Raw genomic sequence first — 20,897 nt, forward strand, 5'->3', positions numbered from 1 at the left:
TAGCAGTGTGAAAACGGACTAACACAATTTCCCTTATGGGTTATTTTTCATAGTCATCTTCTCTGTCTGCCTTTGACTCTTTAAAAAATGCTGCCTCTCCAGGATGATCTGTGATCTGAGTTTGCAAGGGTTTTCTAGAGTTTTCTAGAGGTTTTTAATTTTTCTCTGAGTTTTCTAGAGGTTTTTAATTTTTACATTTTTATCTTTTAGGTAATTAAATTGTGGTTAAGGCAGTTGCCCCCTAGTATAATACGGTCTTGGCTATCAGTTTGATTTCCCATGAATAGAAAGGAAAAATAAAAATTGACACAATTTTCTTCTTGATGACTATTAAAATTTCAAATAAAAATGAAACCATAGGGGGCGGAGCAAGATGGCCGAATAGGAACAGCTCCAGTCTCCAACTCCCAGCGCGAGCGACACAGAAGACCGGTGATTTCTGCATTTTCAACTGAGGTACTGGGTTCATCTCACTAGGGAGTGCCGGACAATCGGTGCTGGTCAGCTGCTGCAGCCCGACCAGCGAGAGCTGAAGCAGGGCGAGGCATCGCCTCACCTGGGAAGCGCAAGGGGGAAGGGAATCCCTTTTCCTAGCCAGGGGAACTGAGACACACAACACCTGGAAAATGGTGTAACTCCCACCCCAATACTGTGCTTTAAGCAAACGGGCACACCAGGAGATTGTATCCCACACCTGGCCAGGAGGGTCCCACGCCCACGGAGCCTCCCTCATTGCTACCACAGCAGTCTGAGATCTAACCACAAGGCAGCAGCGAGGCTGGGGGAGGGGCGCCCGCCATTGCTGAGGCTTAAGTAGGTAAACAAAGCCCGCCATTGCTGAGGCTTAAGTAGGTAAACAAAGCTGCTGGGAAGCTCGAACAGGGTGGAGCTCACAGCAGCTCAAGGAAACCTGCCTGTCTCTGTAGACTCCACCTCTGGGGACAGGGCACAACTAAACAACAACAAAAGCAGCAGAAACCTCTGCAGACGCAAACGACTCTGTCTGACAGCTTTGAAGAGAGCAGTGGATCTCTTCCCAACTGAGCTTGGGAAGGTTGAGATCTGAGAAGGGACAGACTGCCTGTTCAAGTGGGTCCCTGACCCCTGAGTAGCCTAACTGGGAGACATCCCCCACTAGGGGCAGTCTGACACCTCACACCTCACAGGGTGGAGTACACCCCTGACAGGAAGCTTCCAAAGCAAGAATCAGACAGGTACACTCGCTGTTCAGCAATATTCTATCTTCTGCAGCCTCTGCTGCTGATACCCAGGCAAACAGGGTCTGGAGTGGACCTCAAGCAATCTCCAACAGACCTACAGCTGAGGGTCCTGACTGTTAGAAGGAAAACTATCAAACAGGAAGGACACCTACACCAAAACCCCATCAGTACGTCACCATCATCAAAGACCAGAGGCAGATAAATCCACAAAGATGGGGAAAAAGCAGGGCAGAAAAGCTGGAAATTCAAAAAATAAGAGCACATCTCCCCCGGCAAAGGAGCACAGCTTATCGCCAGCAACGGATCAAAGCTGGACGGAGAATAACTTTGACGAGATGAGAGAAGAAGGCTTCAGTCCATCAAACTTCTCAGAGCTAAAGGAGGAATTACGTACCCAGTGCAAAGAAACTAAAAATCTTGAAAAAAAAGTGGAAGAATTGATAGCTAGAGTAATTAATGCAGAGAAGGTCATAAACGAAATGAAAGAGATGAAAACCATGACACGAGAAATACGTGACAAATGCACAAGCTTCAGTAACCGACTCGATCAACTGGAAGAAAGAGTATCAGCGATTGAGGATCAAATGAATGAAATGAAGCGAGAAGAGAAACCAAAAGAAAAAAGAAGAAAAAGAAATGAACAAAGCCTGCAAGAAGTATGGGATTATGTAAAAAGACCAAATCTACGTCTGATTGGGGTGCCTGAAAGTGAGGGGGAAAATGGAAGCAAGTTGGAAAACACTCTTCAGGATATCATTCAGGAGAACTTCCCCAACCTAGTAAGGCAGGCCAACATTCAAATCCAGGAAATACAGAGAACGCCACAAAGATACTCCTCGAGAAGAGCAACTCCAAGACACATAATTGCCAGATTCACCGAAGTTGAAATGAAGGAAAAAATGTTAAGGGCAGCCAGAGAGAAAGGTCGGGTTACCCACAAAGGGAAGCCCATCAGACTAACAGCAGATCTCTCGGCAGAAACTCTCCAAGCCAGAAGAGAGTAGGGGCCAATATTCAACATTCTTAAAGAAAAGAATTTTAAACCCAGAATTTCATATCCAGCCAAACTAAGTTTCATAAGTGAAGGAGAAATAAAATCCTTTACAGACAAGCAAATGCTGAGAGATTTTGTCACCACTAGGCCTGCTTTACAAGAGACCCTGAAGGAAGCACTAAACATGGAAAGGAACAACCGGTACCAGCCATTGCAAAAACATGCCAAAATGTAAAGACCATCGAGGCTAGGAAGAAACTGCATCAACTAACGAGCAAAATAACCAGTTAATATCATAATGGCAGGATCAAGTTCACACATAACAATCTTAACCTTAAATGTAAATGGACTAAATGCTCCAATTAAAAGGCACAGACTGGCAAACTGGATAAAGAGTCAAGACCCATCAGTCTGCTGTATTCAGGAGACCCATCTCACACGCAGAGACATACATAGGCTCAAAATAAAGGGATGGAGGAAGATTTACCAAGCAAATGGAGAACAAAAAAAAGCAGGGGTTGCAATACTAGTCTCTGATAAAATAGACTTTAAACCATCAAAGATCAAAAGAGACAAAGAAGGCCATTACATAATGGTAAAGGGATCAATTCAACAGGAAGAGATAACTATCCTAAATATATATGCACCCAATACAGGAGCACCCAGATTCATAAAGCAAGTCCTTAGAGACTTACAAAGAGACTTAGACACCCATACAATAATAATGGGAGACTTCAACACTCCACTATCAACATTAGACAGATCAACGAGACAGAAAGTTAACAAGGATATCCAGGAATTGGACTCATCTCTGCAGCAAGCAGACCTAATAGACATCTACAGAACTCTCCACCCAAAATCAACAGAATATACATTCTTCTCAGCACCACATCCCACTTATTCCAAAATTGACCACATAACTGGAAGTAAAGCACTCCTCAGCAAATGTACAAAAACAGAAATTATAACAAACTGTCTCTCAGACCACAGTGCAATCAAACTAGAACTCAGGACTAAGAAACTCAATCAAAACCGCTCAACTACATGGAAACTGAACAACCTGCTCCTGAATGACTACTGGGTACATAATGAAATGAAGGCAGAAATAAAGATGTTCTTTGAAACCAATGAGAACAAACGTACAACATACCGGAATCTCTGGGACACATTTAAAGCAGTGTGTAGAGGGAAATTTATAGCACTAAATGCCCACAAGAGAAAGCAGGAAAGATCTAAAATTGACACTCTAACATCACAATTAAAAGAACTAGAAAAGCAAGAGCAAACACATTCGAAAGCTAGCAGAAGGCAAGAAATAACTAAGATCAGAGCAGAACTGAAGGAGATAGAGACACAAAAAACCCTCCAAAAAATCAATGAATCCAGGAATTGGTTTTTTGAAAAGATCAACAAAATTGACAGACCGCTAGCAAGACTAATAAAGAAGAAAAGAGAGAAGAATCAAATAGACGCAATTAAAAATGATAAAGGGGATATCACCACCGACCCCACCAAAATACAAACTACCATCAGAGAATACTATAAACACCTCTACTCAAATAAACTAGAAAATCTAGAAGAAATGGATAATTTCCTGGACACTTACACTCTTCCAAGACTAAACCAGGAAGAAGTTGAATCCCTGAATAGACCAATAGCAGGCTCTGAAATTGAGGCAATAATTAATAGCCTCCCAACCAAAAAAAGTCCAGGACCAGGTGGATTCACAGCTGAATTCTACCAGAGGTACAGAGGAGGAGCTGGTACCATTCCTTCTGAAACTATTCCAATAAATAAAAAAAGAGGGAATCCTCCCTAACTCATTTTATGAGGCCAACATCATCCTGATACCAAAGCCTGGCAGAGACACAACAAAAAAAGAGAATTTTAGACCAATATCCCTGATGAACATGGATGCAAAAATCCTCAATAAAATACTGGCAAACCAGATCCAGCAGCACATCAAAAAGCTTATCCACCATGATCAAGTAGGCTTCATCCCTGGGATGCAAGGCTGGTTCAACATTCGCAAATCAATAAACATAATCCAGCATATAAACAGAACCAAAGACAAGAACCACATGATTATCTCAATAGATGCAGAAAAGGCTTTTGACAAAATTCAACAGCCCTTCATGCTAAAAACGCTCAATAAATTCGGTATTGATGGAACGTACCTCAAAATCATAAGAGCTATTTATGACAAAGCCACAGCCAATATCATACTGAATGGGCAAAAACTGGAAAAATTCCCTTTGAAAACTGGCACAAGACAGGGATGCCCTCTCTCACCACTCCTATTCAACATAGTGTTGGAAGTTCTGGCTAGGGCAATCAGGCAAGAGAATTCAGTTAGGAAAAGAAGAAGTCAAATTGTCCTTCTTTGCAGATGACACGATTCTATATTTAGAAAACCCCATTGTCTCAGCCCAAAATCTCCTTAAGCTGATAAGCAACTTCAGCAAAGTCTCAGGATACAAAATTAATGTGCAAAAATCACAAGCATTCTTATACACCAGTAACAGACAAACAGAGAGCCAAATCAGGAATGAACTTCCATTCACAATCGCTTCAAAGAGAATAAAATATCTAGGAATCCAACTTACAAGGGATGTAAAGGACCTCTTCAAGGAGAACTACAAACCACTGCTCAGTGAAATAAAAGAGGACACAAACAAATGGAAGAACATACCATGCTCATGGATAGGAAGAATCAATATCGTGAAAATGGCCATACTGCCCAAGGTTATTTATAGATTCAATGCCATCCCCATCAAGATACCAATGAGTTTCTTCACAGAATTGGAAAAAACTGCTTTAAAGTTCATATGGAACCAAAAAAGAGCCTGCATTGCCAAGACAATCCTAAGTCAAAAGAACAAAGCTGGAGGCATCACGCTACCTGACTTCAAACTATACTACAAGGGTACAGTAACCAAAACAGCATGGTACTGGTACCAAAACAGAGATATAGACCAATGGAACAGAACAGAGTCCTCAGAAATAATACCACACATCTACAGCCATCTGATCTTTGACAAACCTGAGAGAAACAAGAAATGGGGAAAAGATTCCCTATTTAATAAATGGTGCTGGGAAAATTGGCTAGCCATAAGTAGAAAGCTGAAACTGGATCCTTTCCTTACTCCTTATACGAAAATTAATTCAAGATGGATTAGAGACTTAAATGTTAGACCTAATACCATAAAAATCCTAGAAGAAAACCTAGGTAGTACCATTCAGGACATAGGCATGGGCAAGGACTTCATGTCTAAAACACCAAAAGCAACGGCAGCAAAAGCCAGAATTGACAAATGGGATCTAATTAAACCAAAGAGCTTCTACATAGCAAAAGAAACTACCATCAGAGTGAACAGGCAACCTACAGAATGGGAGAACATTTTTGCAATCTACTCATCTGACAAACGGCTAATATCCAGAACCTACAAAGAACTCAAACAAATTTACAAGAAAAAAAAACCCCATCAAAAAGTGGGCAAAGGATATGAACAGACATTTCTCAAAAGAAGACATGCATACAGCCAACAGACACATGAAAAAATGCTCATCATCACTGGCCATCAGAGAAATGCAGATCAAAACCACAATGCGATACCATCTCACACCAGTTAGAATGGCGATCATTAAAAAGTCAGGAAACAACAGGTGCTGGAGAGGATGTGGAGGAATAGGAACACTTGTACACTGTTGGTGGGATTGTAAACTAGTTCAACCATTATGGAAAACAGTATGGCGATTCCTCAAAGATCTAGAACTAGATGTACCATATGACCCAGCCATCCCATTACTGGGTATATACCCAAAGGATTACAAATCATGCTGCTATAAAGACACATGCACACGTATGTTTATTGCGGCACTATTCACAATAGCAAAGACTTGGAATCAACCCATATGTCCATCAGTGACAGACTGGATTAAGAAAATGTGGCACATATACACCATGGAATACTATTCAGCCATAAAAAGGGATGAGTTTGTGTCCTTTGTAGGGACATGGATGCAGCTGGAAACCATCATTCTCAGCAAACTATCACAAGAACAGAAAACCAAACACCGCATGTTCTCACTCATAGGTGGGAACTGAACAATGAGATCACTTGGACTGGGGAAGGGGAACATCACGCACCGGGGCCTATCACAGGGAGGGGGGAGGGGGGAGGGGGGAGGGATTGCATTGGGAGTTATACCTGATGTAAATGACGAGTTGATGGGTGCTGACGAGTTGATGGGTGCAGCACACTAACATGGCACAAGTATACATATGTAACAAACCTGCACGTTATGCACATGTACCCTAGAACTTAAAGTATAATAATAAATAAATAAATAAATAAAAAGAAAAAAAATGAAACCATAAATTATAAATAGGTACCTTACACAAAGGTGATACAGAATGTCAAATAATATGCTAATAGAAGAGGTTTTAAGAAGGTACACATATGATTTGTTCTCTGTTTTAAAAGATATCAATTGATTTTTTTGATTGAGTATTTACCATGCAAGGCATTATACTACTGCTACATGAAATAAATAGATAAAAGAGACATGAATTCTCCTTTCAGTAAAATGAACACTCTGTTGGTATCAGCGCTGTACTGCATAAAGTCCATAAACATAAGTTGATGGTTACAAGTTTTATGTTTAAAGGGAAAATTTTAAAGTAAGTATCCTATTAAAAGTCATCCTTCTTTTTTTTTTTAATTTATTTATTATTATTATTATACTTTAAGTTGTAGGGTACATGTGCATAACGTGCAGGTTTGTTACATATGTATACTTGTGCCATGTTGGTGTGCTGCACCCATCAACTTGCTTCTTTATTGACTAAGTACTAAACCTAACCTACTTTAGTGAAAGCACTTCTTTCTTTCAGACTTTTACTTAGTAGATGATGAAAACCTAGAACAGAAAGTGCTTAATTCTAAGAAACACTCACTATGAAAACTGAATTATTACAGCTGAACAAATGTATCTTGACTTTTGTGGTTATTGTGAGAATCGTAAACTTCAGAATATAAGCTATTTGATATCAAGTGTCAGTATTTGGTGCCATTGGTTTATACATATTACAAGATATATAGAGTTACCATTTAACTATTGACATCATTATTCAGTGTTCCAAAATAAGAACAGAGATTTTGATGTACTGACTTTGAGTAAGTTTTATCAGGTTCCAGTTCAACTTGAAGAAGGTAAAGAGATGTTTTCGTATAAATCATTCTTTGAAATATAGATGCAAAACAGTAATTTAATGCTGTGGCTTGGAATTTCTACCTTTTTGATTTCTCATCGAATTCTATCTAATTGGTGACATGTGAATAAATATGTATATAAAGATTATTTCTTACTCGAAAAGTAAGAGTAGGAGAGGACATAACAAGAATGTGTCTTCAATGTCCAGCCATTAGCCACTCCTCTTTCTTGCTGCACCATATCACTATGCTCAGTTCCTCCTTTGGTGAGACACACATTCAAATGTTTAAAGTTATACCATGAAGAATGTTATGTTTTGCAGAATTATGTCAGAATTCTGCCAGGCTCTAGAGGAAGAACCAAATCTTTTTGGGAAATCAGTTACCATTTCTCAGAGGAAATGACATTTAAGGTAGAACTAAAACAATGAGTTGATTTTGATAGAAAAGGAGTGCAGTTGTGTTTCAGATATAGTTATCTTCAGGTTCTTTACATAATCCATGTTTAGTTTAGTTTTATATCTTTATTCTTTATAATATTTTCATAAACTTTTTGTATACATTACAACATTTAAATTGAGTAGTATTCTTGATACTACACATACTTTTAGCTCTAAGGTAGAGGTCAGAAACGTGACATTTAGATTAAATTCATTTTCCTTAATCATGTGTCGTTTGGCACAACTAAAACACAAACTGACTCCAAGTGTAGTACCTTTTCCATGGGTCAGAAATGAAGGAATTATATTGTACCAAGTTGAATGGTTCGTCCCCAAGATGTAATTGTTAATATGTTATTTTAACCACTGAAATTTGGTTCTCAAAATTATTTATTTATTATAGAAAACTAAAAGTGTAATAGATATGTTTGAAATCAGATTGCCATGTTAAATTTAGGCTTTATGTAGCTTTATTGGGAATGAATAAATCTGATGTTTTCTGAATTATTTATTGTCCATGATCCATAGTAGAAATATTATATGTTTTTTATATATTTGATAGAACTAGAAGTCATTGTATGGGGATTGAATAATATAAAAGGTGGCATAACATAGTGGTTAGAAGGATGGACCCTGGAACCAGTCTGCTTAGATTTACCACCTTGTTTTGCCACTTACCAGCTGGGTGACTTGGGATAAGTTACTTAACCTCTTTGTTATCAGTTTCCCTATCTGAAAATGGTCATAAGAGTCTGAAAATAGTGTATTTTCTGTCAGGTTGTTACAAGGGTTAAACAGATTGTCATTATTATTATTTTTTGAGACTCTGTCACCCAGGCTGGAGTGCAGTGGCATTAACTCAGCTTACTGCAACTTCCACCTCCCAGGTTCTAGAGATTCTCTTGCCTCAGCCTCCCGAGCAACTGGGACTACAGACGTGCACCACCATGCCCAGCTAAGTTTTGTAATATGTTTTGGTAGAGACAAGGTTTTGCCATGTTGTCCAGGGTGATCTTGAACTCCTGGGTTCAAACAATCTGCCTGCCTCAGCCTCCCAAGGTGCTGGGATTACAGGTGTGAGCCACCATGCCTGGACAAACAGGTTAATATTTGTAAAGCACTTGTAGCAGTGCCTGGCATGTAGTAGGTGCTATAGAAGTTTTGATTAAATAAGATAGATGGGCATGAAGCTTGACAGAGTTTTATAGAGTAGGCATGTCTTGCCTTTAAAATACACCTAGCTGCAGAAAATGTTGTCTTTTCTTTTTTACAAACTTCTCTATTATCCTTTAGAAATATAATGAATTGAAAACTAGTATATCCAAAATAGTGTACTTTTACTCTTTGAATAACCAGATCATGTTATTCCATGAGAATTTTCAACTGATTATGTTTTTCATAGCTATTTGAACAGTACTTTTAAGCCACATGTAGGTTTCAAGGTCTCTAATTTTTTCATTAGCATTGTATCAGAGAATATAGTATTTACAAAAAACATGTAGCTGTTTTGGTTAGTGATGACTGGAAATATTGCTTGACAGTAGTTTAATAGTGCCCATACTGCTTGGAAATATTAGCATTTATTAGATAGATTTCTTTTCAAATGTAATAATAGTGCTCATATAGTACTAATGTTTTTCGTCACTAGGTTTTAAAATTTTGACCATGAGACCTTTGTGCAAACCTTTATTATTCATGGTTTCAAGTAATTTTAAAATTTGGTCTGTATTTTAAGCCAATTATTTAGATTGCTAGAGATATACAGTAATATTACGTAACCATCTTCTTCTAATAGTTACTAACATACAGAAGAAAAGAAAGAAGTCCAAATAAGTACAAAGTAAATTAATATATATGTTTTAAAGAAATAGAACAGGTAATTCACTTTTATAAAATAATTAATTCTGAAATATATATAATAAAGAGTTAAATACTTAAAATACTTACCACTCCTTTACCCATCATCATTTCCATTTTTCCCTCCTCAGAGGTACTCTGTCACAGGCTTGCTTTTTTAGTCTTCTATAACTTTTTCTATTTGTGGGAAGACAAATTTGTATTCAAACTTAATATACTGTTTAAAAACATATTTGGATGATACCACACATGTTTGAGGTTTTTCACTTTGTAAGATACCAAAAATATGCCTTTATTCACACCTGTAACTGTATCTCATCTTTAAATGGTTTAATTTTACTCTTTGTTGCAAATATTTCCAAATTAGCTGTTTCTTTTTTGATGGACGGATAAATTGTTTAGCATTTTCTTTCCTCTCTTCTTCTCTCCTTCCCTTTCTTTCTTTTTTGCTGCTACAGAAATTACCACTGATACTATCTTTTATAAATTGTGTGCATGCACCCTCACAACTTTTACTATTTCCATAGCATATTCTTAGAAATGGGATTGTTTTATAGAACAAGTATGCTTGAAATTTTTTTTTTCTTTTGAAACAGTCTTACTCTGTTGCCCAGGCTGGAATGCAGTGGTGCGATCTTGGCTCACTGCAGCCTTGACCTCCTGGGCTTAAGCAATTCACTTGCCTCAGCCACCCGAGTAGCTGGGATTACAGGTGTGTGTCACCGCACCTCGCTAATTTTTATTTATATTTTATTTATTTATTTATTTACTTTTAGTAGAGAAGGGGTTTACCATGTTAGCCAGGTTGGTCTCAAACTCCTGACCTCAAGTGATCCACATACTTCAGCCTCCCAAAATGCTGGGATTATATATGTGCACCATCCACCGTGGCCAGCATGTTTAAATTTGTAACAGATATAAATTGCCCTCTGTTGCAATTCCGTTCTATAGAGCATACCTATTTTCCCCATATATAAAACATTCTCACAGGAGGCTTCAACAGTGACAAATTTTGTGGGTATACAAATTAACTCTTTAACATGTTTCCAGTGTAACAGATGAAAAGTATGTCTGATTGTTGGATATCTGATGAAAAGGATATCTGATATCTTAATTTTTATTTCTTTGTTAGCAATGTTGAGCATTTTAAAAATAAGTTTACTAGCCAAATAACATTTTTTTCTGTAAATTATGTATTCTTATCTTTTCTATTTTTTTATAGTCGTTTATCTATTTGCCACCTTATATCTTTACTTGGATGTCTAATGGAAATCTCAGTTTAAGACGTCCCAAACTAAGTTTCCTTTCTTCTCAAATGTACTTTTCCTATAGCTCCATTCTTCCAGTCTCTCAGTCCCAGTAACTTTGAGTCATCTTTGATTTCTCTCCTACTGTACATCTAATCCATCAGTAAGTCTTATTGGCTGTATCTTTGAAACGGATACAGCGGTTCACCACTTCCTGCCACCTCCTTGCTTCTGCTATCTCTTACAACCTGTCTTCCTTTTTCAACACTGGATCCATGTAGTAAATTTTTTGCATAGCAGCCAAAGAAGTTCTTTCAAAACACATATTCAACAATGCCGTGACTGTATTGAGAATCCGTTACTCTGTCCCAGTTCCCTCAAGTGAAAACCATCTTCTTACTATGACCTACATGAGTCCTGTATGACCTGGTCCCTATATATAGCTCTAACCTCATCTCCTACTTTTCTCACGCTTGCTCACTCTGCTCAAGCCATCTTTGCCTCCATACTTAGCTTGAAAATCCCAAACATACCTCTGACTTCAGACATTTGTTGTTTTTGTTTCATCTGACTACTGTAATGCTCTGCCCCCTGAGATCTGCATGGATCTCTCCCAAACTGGTTTGCTTTAAAAAACATTATTTAAAATTGCTGATATTCACCATATCATAATATATGACATTATAACTATGAGAAAGAAAAAGTCCATTATTCATGCCCTTAAGGTATTTTAAATATGGAATCAATGCTCATATATTAACCAAGTTGGGGGAGAAGGGAAGTATGAGTGGATATGGCAACTAATCATATATCACCACATTCTCATAGTGGTGATGTAATTTAATTTAATAAAAATTTATTTAGATCTGATTTATTTATTTTATTCTACTTTAGAAGTACCTAAAATACTATGTATAAATTATGTATTTGCATTAACTTAAGCTGTATTATATAAATGTGTCTGCTCAGTTTTAAATGAATCTGTTTAGTTATAATACACTATTATAAATTACTCAATTGTTTAAAATAATTCCTGAAATCTTTCATTATGAAGACATGGTTGAAATCCTCCAATTTCTTTACTTTGAATGAACAAAATTTTAAATAATACAGAGAGTGGAATATCACATTTCATTTTATTAAGAAATCTTCCTTTTATGTAATCACATACCTGTTTTGGTTATCATCAAAATCCCCCCCCCCCGCCCTTTTTTTTTTTTTTTTTGAGACAGTGTGTCACTCTGTTGCCCAGGCTGCAGTGCAGTGGTGCAATCTCACCTCATTGCAGCAACCTCTGCCTCCTGGGTTCCAGTGATTCTCCTGCCTCAGGCTCCCGAGTAGCTGCGATTACAGGTGCCTGCCACCATGCCTGACTAATTTTTGTGTTTTTAGTAGAGATGGGGTTTCACCATGTTAGCCAGGCTTGTCTGGAACTCCTGACATCAAATGATCTGCCTGACTCGGCCTCCCAAAGTGTTGGGGACTCACAGGCATGAGTCAACGCGCCTGGCCAAAAGTCACTTTTTAAAATTGAGAGATTTTTATGGGTAAGCTTTTGTTATCAGGAAGATTTACATATGGGAAGACTAATTTTCTATCAATTTTGGATGAATCAAGTGCTTTTTAGGTGAATTTCTCTTTTTTTTCCAAGAAAAAATTTTATTGATGTATTACCTTTATACTGAAAATTGGACAAGTTGTTAAGTTACTGCTTAATGAATTCTTAGAAAGTGAATACATGCATGTAATTAATAAATAGAACATTTATCTCTTCACAAGTCTACCTTCTAGTCACTAATCCCTGACAAGAGTGAGTGCTCTCCTGACTTGTAACAAATTAGGCCTGCTTATTTTTGAATACTTGCAAAAATCAGTTCTGTAAGAGAAAATGATGTACAATGGCAATTCGTAATCTCGTATAAAATTGTAATTTTAAGCAAGAGAATAAATAATCTTGAAAATACAATTGGTATGTTTTTCTGAAATTGTAAGGTATGTTTCTATTAAATAATTAGCTGTTCTCATACTCAGAATCCCGCCCATTGTCAGTTCCTGTTAAAGCCATGTTGAATATATCTGAAAGCTGTAGAAGTCCTGAAGAAAGAATGAAGGAATTTATTGGAATAGTTTGGAATGCAGTGAAGCATCTCACACTACAGGTAAAATAAAAGTTAGAAATATGGATCTAATTTCTATAATCCTTTTTAATTCCCAGCATTGTTAATATTGGTAAGATTTTTCTCACATGTAACAATTATGTATACCATCTCATCTTCATAATTTAGTTGAAAATAATTGGTGTACTTCACTTATCCTAAAAATAATTTTATGAAACTCATATGATCTTCCTTATAGTTATAAAAATATAAACATTTTGACATGTTCCTTGAATTAAAAAATTTTAGTTCATTCTACTTTTTGTTTAAGCATTATTTTCACAATTTTAAGTGCTTAATAGATCCATTCTTATCTCAGTACTGAGATAAAGTCTGAGTTGTGATTAAATTAACATGAAATGGTTATCTAGTTACTTTTCATACATAATTATAAGTTAAATATGAAAATTATAATAGTTATTTCCTTATTGTTATTAAATTTTCTTATTGATTTTTACTTTAAAATGCACGATTTTATCTTACTGAATTACTTTCCTTCAAGATCATGTTTAACCTGATGAAAATATACATTTAGATGCTTATTTGATAAGCTAACAGTTATATATTTTAGTTTTTGCATAGGATTTTTTCTCTGTAATACCAGAGGCATCCTTATATAATTTTATATGTAGCAGATAGTAATATCAAGGGCTTAAGTCAAAGCCTTTCACTTTGACTTAAGATATAAAAGTTGCAATAGAAAATTGTTCCCACCTTACTATGAGAACAAGGTTATATCATCTATAAAATTACAGCTGTATTAAGCCCATAGAGATCTGAGGTCTTAAATTGACATTACCATAATGGCAGGGTGCTAAAATTCAAAAAAGTGATAAGCAACTCACTTTTTGAAACCCAAGAATCTCAGAAAACTCCATGAAGAATATAGAAAAAGGAGAACATAGCTAAGTACCTAGCAGTCAAACTACTGAAAACTCAAGGAGAACATTTTATTTTATTTTATTTAAAGTGGGAAGATCTTTATTTATCAATATTCTTGTTTACCTGAAGACTAGACTGGAAGAGACTGAAATTATAAGTAAGGCAGACCTAGATATGTATTTCTTAGCAATGTAATGTTGGGGAGTTTCTTCTTGTTTCTGTGTCCACAAGTTAGAGATTATAATGTCTTCTTCATGAAGAGGGTGGAAAATATAGAGTGATAAAGTATATGAAAGCAACTGATAAAATTTATTCGTTTATTGATTCATTTTGCAAAAGTTACAATACTGTATTCAGAGAACATACTGAAGAAAACTAATGCAGTCCTGTCCTCATGAAGATCATTGTTTGGCAAAGAGAGACATTCATTAAATGATTGTACTTAAAATAATTTGACTATATTGATGATGATCCTGCTTCATGAACATATGTGTCAATTAAGCTAACCCTAGAAGAATCAGGAAACATTTGGGTACTCAATAACACCTGTGTTTTCTTTTTCTATTTCGTCTTTCTCTCCTGTAGCTGTAGCTTTTCTCTAAAGCAGCTGAAGGCTGCCCTGCCCTTCAGCAGGCAGATAAGAACTGATGGAGATAACACCCTTGGGATTATCTTCACCTACCATGGGAAATGATTCTGTAGCATTCCTTGTCTGTCAATGTGTCCTCAGTAGAATTAAGCTTCAGGTGTCCCAGGTTTGCCAGCACACCCATTTTGGTTACTGTCCTTTTGAGAAAATTTAAGAAGTGGGTAGACAATAAAGGCATGTTATATACAGATTAAAAACATTAAAAATGACTCCTTACATCTTATTAGAAACAATGGAGGCCAGAAGACAATAGAATAACATCTTTTATGTGCTGGGGAAAATCGGCACATAACATAGAATTAACATAGAATTCTCTAGTCAGCAAAGTATTCATCAAAAATGTTGACCAATAAATACATAAAGACAGAAGAACTTTTCTCCAATAGAAATTAACTGCAAGATATTCTGAAAGAAGTTATTTAGGCTGAAAGGAAATTATGACAGATAGAATCTTGGTTTTTCAGAAAGTAATGAAGTATATCCGAAAGTATAAATATGTTGGAAAACAACTGAATATTGCAAAAAAATAGAATTCAAGGAGAAAGCTTTAGTGTGTTTTAGCCTTTTGGCTATTAGCTTCTTTCCTCTTTATTTTCCAGTTAACTTTTTGTTTGTTTGTTTTTTGTTTTTGGACAGAATCTTACTCTGTCGCCCAAGCTGGAGCGCAGTGGTGTGATCTCAACTCACTGCAACTTTCGCCTCCCAGGTTCAAGCAATTCTTCTGCCTCGGCCTCCCCAGTAGCTGGAATTACAGGTGCCTGCCACCATGCCCAGCTAATTTTTTATTGTATTTTTAGTAGAGTTGCCATGTTGGCCAGGCTGGTCTCGAATTCCTGACCTCAGGTGATCTGCCTGCCTTGGTCTCCCAAAATGCTGGGATTACAGGCATGAGCCCCTGCACTTGGCCCTAGTTAAATTTAACATTAAAAAATATGTGGCACTTAACAAAGTAAAGGAGCTTTGATTAAGATCAAAATTCAGCAGTTAAATGAAATTTCAGTAATTTATTCAGAAAATATTTATGAAGTCCCTAATCTGTCCTGCACTCCAGCCAGCCCTTAGTCCTGCAGATGTGAGGAAATTGTCTCTGTGAGCAAGTAGAGTGAGTTTGGAAGTGTATGCTTTCCCAGGTGAGCCTCTGGATGAAAACACAGATGGTCAACACTTTTATTGCAGCTTTTTGAGTCAGTAATTCAAGTATTTAGCTAAGCCTTACCCAGATTATTGACCCACAGAAACTGCAACAAATGTCTCTTGTTTTAGGCTGTTACATTTGTGGTGATTTCTTATATAGCATAGAAAATGAATATAGACAGATATAGACACATTATGCATAGCTATAGTGTCTGATTAATCACTATAAGAAATACATACCTGCCATAAAAACCTTTTAGAATTCATCCAAAAACATCTCTAGTGCATAAAAATACTATTTAATATAAGAGCTCATAATCTTGATTTTAGCATTCCTTTATAGCGTTTCTTTTCTGAGCATGCTGCTTATAAGAAAGTTAAGAGAAGAATGAGAGGAAGAAAGTGTGGATTGTTGTTCTTGTGTAATTAACTCTTAGCTTGCAGAATTATGACTTTTTTAGGGACATCAGCTATATTTCACCAATTTCAGCCATCATGAGTCATTTTAATGAATATCCTAATAACTCCTTGCGTTGACTTACCTGTCCTTCTCCCTTCGAGATACGCTTTGTACAGTGGTAACATCCATCTCTTAAATTTTGTTACATGTTGGGCTATATGCTGAGAAAGCAAAAGAGACATAATAGTTGTCATGGTCTAGCTGGGAAAAGGCTAAGTGCCATGGTATGGAGTATCCTGTAGGGAGACCCTTAGAAAACTTAATGATGAAAGAAGAGAAATGGGAATGTCAAGAGGAATGTTACTTATTGAAAGGATGCCTCGGGCATGTACTTCCTGGTTTGTGATGAATTTGGATGTTATCCTAGGTAAGTATTTATTGCTTTGTGGAAGATCTAGTTGATACCACTGTGTGGTTTAGAATATGATAGCTACCAATAATATTTAGTTGTTTAAAGTTTACTATAGATCTAAATGTTATTTCATGATAATAGAACTGGTTATATTAAAAAATCCTCATTCCCTCTTATCTTTTTATTAATAATTGAATAATGTGGTATAATTATCTTTTTATTGATATCACTTTGAGTAGTTCTATAATAGGGAACATGAAAGATAGTATTGGGTTACATGATTCTTTGACAGCTCTAGGAAAATACTCCAATTTAAGATTCCAAGTAATATCAGAAATCTTTACACTATCTATAAACAACTAGGTACATCAATATTCTACAGCGTAGGATATACTAGAGAATGTCCTTCTCTGGCTGGGATTAAATAACAGAAACCAGATTTATTTCACTGCTTGAAATAACCAAAAAATTATTGAAATATATAACACAAAGGTTTCAAACCACTAGGCAATAAGCCAAGTGGAGAGTGATTCCTGAGAGTCTTAAGATAGAATCAGCAGGACTTAGTAATTAATTGATTTGGGGAATAAGGGAACACAGTCTAAGAGATCTTCTAGATTCTAGTTTTGGTGTTTGGGTGGTAGTGATACTATTAAATGAAGCAGCTTTTCCAGATTAGGGGCACATACGGATTTTGAATTTACACATGTATTTGAAATGTATGTGAGACATCCAGGTATGTATTAGATATTTATATCTGGAGTTTAAGAAAACAGATTAAGAGAAGAGATATAATTTTAGGAGTTATCTGCAGATGATTTTCAAACCAGAAGAATGGGTCATTCAAGAAAGCATGTAAAGTTGAAGAGCAATGGGCCAAGGGAATACCATTTAAAAAGTTGTTAGTAGAAGAGAGAATGTCCTTGAAGGAAATTATGTGAGTGATCAGAAATGGAGGAGGAGAAACCAGAGAGTTCATGAAAGCAAAAAATGCATAGAATGTTGAGGAGATAGTGGTCAGCAATGTCAAATTCTAGATGTTAACTATATGCTTTACTTGCTTATTTGCAGTATAAAATGGATAAATTAAATAATGGTTAAGGTTACTTCCAACTCTAACATTATTGTATGATTCTTTTGCTTATTTTATAATGATGCAGTACCTTTATTAGCTTCATTACCATCAACAACCTTAATTTTATCTGTCACTTTGAATTAATTGTAAGTTATTATAGTGATTTTCCTCATTTTTCCTTTTTTATCTCTAATTATGGTAAAACACATATAACATAAAATTTACCTTCCTTACTATTTGGAATAAACTATATGGTTTATTTTGTGGTTCCTTGATTTGAGTAAGCTTATTGAATATCTGTTAACATAATCATTGCAGTACCAAATAATACATCTTTTTATAGGTTATCTTAAATATGACCTAGGTACTTGGCTTGCCTCACCCTAGTCCTGGCCCTGTGTTAAACATACTATATATTTAAACATTTCCAGATGTTAATGTATTGTGAACATTTTTAAAGATAAAATTAGATTCTCATTAAATGATTACAATTTAGACTCTGAAAATCTGAGTTTTATTTTTAAAAGCATTGTCCATTTTTTAAGATGTCTTATGAGCCAAAATATAAAACAGAAAACCCTGCAAGTTGTCATCAGATAAAACAGGACATCATAACTTAAAGGTTTCGAAGGATTATTCTTTTAGTGGAAGTTTAAGCAAGTAATTATGTTTGGAACCAGAATTTCTGCAAAGTTGATGTTGGAGCCAAAGTTGATATTTGCTAAACCCATGTTCTTTTTTGCTTAGAATAGAAACATGTATGTTACATAAAATAATTAACAATATTTGCTGTAACCTATTTGATTTTCAGTTTGGAAGAAGGAGTTTCCATACTTAATTATAATGGATACTCCATGTAGTCTTGGACAGTCTTTTTAAAAATAAATATATATGAACTTTGGGGCCGGGCATGGTGGCTCACACCTGTAATCCCTGCACTTTGAAAGACCTATGCAGGCAGACGACTTGAAGTTAGGAGTTCAAGACCAGCGTGGCTAACATGGTGAAAGCCTGTCTCTACTAAAAAACAAAAATTAGCTGGGCATAGTGGTGCCTACCCGTAGTCCCAGCTATCCTGGAGGCTGAGGCAGGAGAACAGCGTGAACCCGGGAGGTGGAGGTTACAGGGAGCTGAGATTGTGCCACTGCAGTCCAGCCTGGGTGACAGAGTGAGACTCTGTCTCAAAAATAAAAATTAAAAAAATAAAAATATATGAACTTTGGGAGCCTTTTAACAATAGATTAGCATAAGTTCACCTGTTCTTTCCAAGTTTTCTGTACCTGCTCATTAACAAAGATTCTATTAAAGCTATGTTTTTATTCTAGAAGCACATAATTGGCAATAGTATATAGTTGATAAAATAGAAATGTGCTGGCTAGAATTTACTCCTTTCTAGGAAAATATTTCTCTGCTTATTGCCAGACTTAGCTTTTTTTTTTTTTTGTCATTTACATCAAAGTTCATCTTGCTGTCCTTTGACATTTACTAGCATTTTCTTTTCTTTTCTTTTTCTTTCTTTTTTTTTTTTTTATACTCTCTGAGGTCTTCTGAATGGACTGAAGTCTTCTGAGTTTAATGGCATTTTTAATTTCAGTACCAAGCATTCTGGTCTCTTTCTTTTGGTAATAATGCTCTGTTATTCCTTTAGGGATCTACTTCCCACATTCTGTGTTATTTTGATGAGAATGTCAGGCAAGGTGTCTCAATCAGCATAAGGTAGTTAAGCTGGGCCAGTTGAATTCTTTCTTCTAGGAAGTTACATCTAGAGCATGACTAGTGATGAAAAAAATCATACTGCTTGATGTCCTGATATCCAGTGAACTCCTTGGCCTTTATTTTCAGAATTAAATAGGAGTAGACATTTTAGGCCAGAGAGATCAACTATCAATCATGCTAATTATAAAAGTAAGATTTTATATTTAATCCTTACAAATTTTGCACACAGGCCCACATTCTTATTTATAGGCATTGAACAAGTGACAGCCATTGCATGGCAGTTTGTTAGGAGGAAGTCTGGAATTCAAATCTGGGAATTTTTAATGTCTTCCCTTGATGAGATTTTTATGGAAAAAGTGTGAAGATTTATAACACTTACTCTGGAAAGGATGACAACCAAGACAACCAACTGTAGGGTTTTAATCTATGGCCCCAAATTGGTTGTATTTAAATTTCTACTACATATGATGATATCCAAAATATTTTCATGATGCACTGAAAATTTATCAAATAGGAAAACTGTGATTTGGGTTATAGTTTATGTATTTGCTATAGTGCAAATAGAATAATACTTATTTTAGTGGTCTCTGTATACATAGACAGTTAAACCATAAGCAACAGTATTTGAAAATAAATGCACTGTGAACAGCTTTTGTAAATCTATGAAGGCTAATAATATATGAGATCTCACATATAGGAGAGTCTTGGTGTTGTTTGTTGACTTTATTTCTTTAGCAAATGTTTAGGTAACACTGTATTGAATATATGTATCAATGCTATGAGTTCCCCCATTTACAGATGAGGAAACTGAAGTCACGGAGAGATTAAATAGCTTATCGAAGATCCTACAGCTGTGTTGAATCATCTTGTTAACAGATCAGTTTTATTAATCACCTTAGAGGTTGCCTCTGGAATGAAATGGTGAACAACATGCATGAAGCAGTTATTTTCATTACCACATGTGATGAAAATAATTGTTTAATTGTTTCTACTTGTTTAACAATTATTTATTGAGTACATAGTACATGCACCACTGTACAATGTACAGAAACTATATAGTGTACAAAATAAGCAAATGTTTGACTTCATTAAGCTTATGTTCTAGTGAGAATTCCGTAAGGATATTAATACTTGAAAGTGATCTTGTTTAAGCTTTTTTAGAGCTGGGACTATGTCTTTTGTCTCTGTATTCCTGACTTCCAGGTCAGTTCATGATAGATATTAGAGAGTACATGAATAAAGGAGAGAAAAAGTAAATGAAATGCACCATACAATGTTCCTTTATTTTTGTTTTTTATTTGAAACTCTTTCCTGAAGAGTAACATACATTTATATAGAGAATATTTGGTACTGTAGAAATTATGCAAAATATAATTATCATTACATTTTCAACTTGTAAATAAAAATAAGTATATTATTTGGGAATAGGAAATAGTAATGTTATTGAATAGGGAAGAAATTGTGGCACAACATTTCAAAGCATTTATCTATAAAGTGCT

The 20,897-nt window shown here is 35.8% G+C and overlaps 1 protein-coding gene across 40 annotated transcripts in view; it reads left to right on the top strand.

The window, feature by feature from the left end:
* Window positions 1-20,897, top strand: part of VPS13B (vacuolar protein sorting 13 homolog B) — an 856,590-nt gene that overhangs the window by 388,217 nt on the left and 447,476 nt on the right. For all 40 annotated transcript variants that reach the window (XR_013397372.1, XR_013397371.1, XR_013397373.1 and 37 more), the window contains exon 22: window positions 13,006-13,133. Coding sequence is in view for 26 of the 40 variants with exons in the window: in XM_077943895.1 (XP_077800021.1) it covers window positions 13,006-13,133 (128 nt within the window). In the remaining 14 variants the exon portion in view is untranslated. The remainder of the gene's footprint in view (window positions 1-13,005; window positions 13,134-20,897) is intronic.

Source organism: Macaca mulatta, chromosome 8 (genome assembly GCF_049350105.2).
Source record: "Macaca mulatta isolate MMU2019108-1 chromosome 8, T2T-MMU8v2.0, whole genome shotgun sequence".
Classification (NCBI taxonomy): Eukaryota; Metazoa; Chordata; class Mammalia; order Primates; family Cercopithecidae; genus Macaca; species Macaca mulatta.